Below are 2,414 nucleotides of genomic sequence, written 5' to 3' on the forward strand. Positions count from 1 at the left end.
GACTGGAAGTGTCATTCAGTGGCAGGGTGCTTGCCTACCATGCATGAGGCCCTCACTTCAATCCCAGCTCTGCAAAAAAACAAGATGTTCTCCCCTGACGTACACTTCCTGCTTCTTTCTTTCACTCTGCATTTATGTCTCCCAAGGTCCCTTAGGCAATTCTGAACCCAAACCTACCACGGTAAAAGGCTCCTGTCCTTAAGTATATGCATTCAGAAATGGTCACATGGAACAAGGTAGTCCTTAATAAGAGCAAAAAAGTCACCGATTATTCCAGGCACAAATAAGAAATTTGAAATGAGCATGTTTTTAAAGACGCTCTATCACTGCCAGTGAAGACCATCAGGGGCAGAGGAGGCTGATCTCTTAAGCCTTTATTTGGAATTAACTTCAAATTTTCAAGAAAGTCACATGAAAAACAGTAATACAGAGAACATCTATATGCCCTAATCTCTGATCCACCTACAGTTAAACATTGTCTCCTTTATAACTTATTTTTAAAATCTTCAATATTTCAACTGATATACAATAACATTCAAATCTGTGTTACTGGAGCACCATGTGCTGTATCCATGCCTGAATACATTGTGTATTATTTAAATCACTAAAGGTCTATGTCTCCTGAAATGCTGATCAGTTCTTGATGGTTAGAATGTTCAAATCATGGCTTCTCCTTTCTGAACTACACAGTGTGTGCCTGCCATCTGTAACCCCCTTCTGTGCAACAGCACACTAGAACTTCTCTCTCTCAGTTGTACACCTTGTCCTCTGAATGCTACCATCACCGTTTTCCGAGAACATGGCTCTTCTCTTGTAGAATCGGTGGAGTTAGGAGCTCCTGTGGGATTTCACATGGCTACCATGTCATTGCATAATGCACTTTGGGTGGACGAGGGTGAAACCCAACAGCTTTCTGGTTCAAGGAGCAATTCCTGAAAGAGGTGTGAAAATAAGCTGAAGTGCCACGGTGGTCTTAGCATCTGAAGAGTGACCTTGGGAATCAATTCTAAACTCGTGGTGCTCAGAATGAAGGAACTTATAAATATAAATAGGTTATCATAACAATTTCTTACGCTGTGTTTTCTTTAAAAACTGGTCCCACATTCAACATTTTCTTTAGTGCTCCCATGACATCCTTATTCCTAAGACTATAGATTAAAGGATTCAGCACAGGGGTGAGTATGGTGTAAAAGACGGACACCATCATGTCCTTCTCTGGGGAGTGGCTGGATCTGGGGAGCATGTAGGTGTAGATAGCAGCCCCATAAAAGAGAATGACCACCATCATGTGTGAGGAGCAGGTGGCCAGGGCCTTCTTCCTGCCCTCTGCTGAGTTCATCCTGTGGATGGTGAGCAAGATAAAGTAGTAAGAACCTGAAATGACTGTCACCGGGATGAGAAGCATGAGGACACAGCACAGGTATATGAAAACCTCATAGAGAGAGGTGTCTGAGCAGGAGAGCTTCAGTACAGCGGGGACTTCACAGAAGAAGTGCTGGATCTCCCGGGATCTGCAGAATGGGAAGGTCATGGTGACAGGAGTGAATATGAAGCTATCCACTGATCCCAGGAACCAGCAGCCAGATGCCAGGAGGAGACACACTCTGTGGTTCATGAGGACAGGGTAATGGAGCGGATGGCAGATGGCCACATAGCGGTCATAGGCCATGGCTGCCAGAAGGAAAAACTCAGAACCTGCTAGTGTCACATAAAGGAACATCTGTATCCCACATTCTGGGAACGAGATGGTACTCACACCCAGTACCTGATCCAGGAGCATCTTGGGCACAGTGATGGAGATGTACATCATGTCCATGAGGGACAGCTGGCTGATGAAGAAGTACATGGGGGTGTGAAGCTGGGTGTTGGAGTGTATCAGGATGATCAGGACAGCATTTCCAGACAAGGCCATCAGGAAAACCATAAAGATGACCATGCAAAGCAGAGCTGGGTGTTGGGATTGCCTGAAGAATCCCACTAGGATGAAATCTGCCCACCCCGTGTGGTTGGTCATCCAGGGGGTGATGTCCATGAGGCTCCACCTGGGCCACCAAGAAAGCTTTGGTTAGTGTTGTGCAGCAGGCTGAAATGAATGGTGTGTGTGTGTGTGTGTGTGTGTGTGTGTGTGTGTACCCACCTGATTGTGCTGACCAGAAAAGTCCTACATGTCTGTAACTTTGGGGCTTATAAATTACTTGTAATTAAATGAATTTACCAGAAATTAATAATTCACCACTGTGGGACTGTGGCTTAAAGGGATTGGCAGTTCATACTGAAGTGACCAGAATTGGAAGATGTGGGCTTCTTGATAGATGATGCTGTTTGTAAACCAATGTTGGAAATTTGAAAAGACACCACAGTGAGCAAACACAGACAGTAAATCACTGGAGACAAGATAAATAAAACTCCTTATT

At 44.6% G+C, this 2,414-nt stretch overlaps 1 protein-coding gene across 1 annotated transcript; it reads right to left on the reverse strand.

The window, feature by feature from the left end:
- Window positions 1-1,069: 1,069 nt before the first annotated feature.
- On the reverse strand, window positions 1,070-2,032 carry LOC143400237 (olfactory receptor 2T29-like). The gene has a single exon (XM_076857538.1). The coding sequence runs from the start codon at window positions 2,030-2,032 to the stop codon at window positions 1,070-1,072; it is 963 nt and encodes a 320-aa protein (XP_076713653.1).
- Window positions 2,033-2,414: the final 382 nt, after the last annotated feature.

The sequence above is a fragment of the Callospermophilus lateralis genome, chromosome 5 (genome assembly GCF_048772815.1).
Source record: "Callospermophilus lateralis isolate mCalLat2 chromosome 5, mCalLat2.hap1, whole genome shotgun sequence".
Taxonomy (NCBI): Eukaryota; Metazoa; Chordata; class Mammalia; order Rodentia; family Sciuridae; genus Callospermophilus; species Callospermophilus lateralis.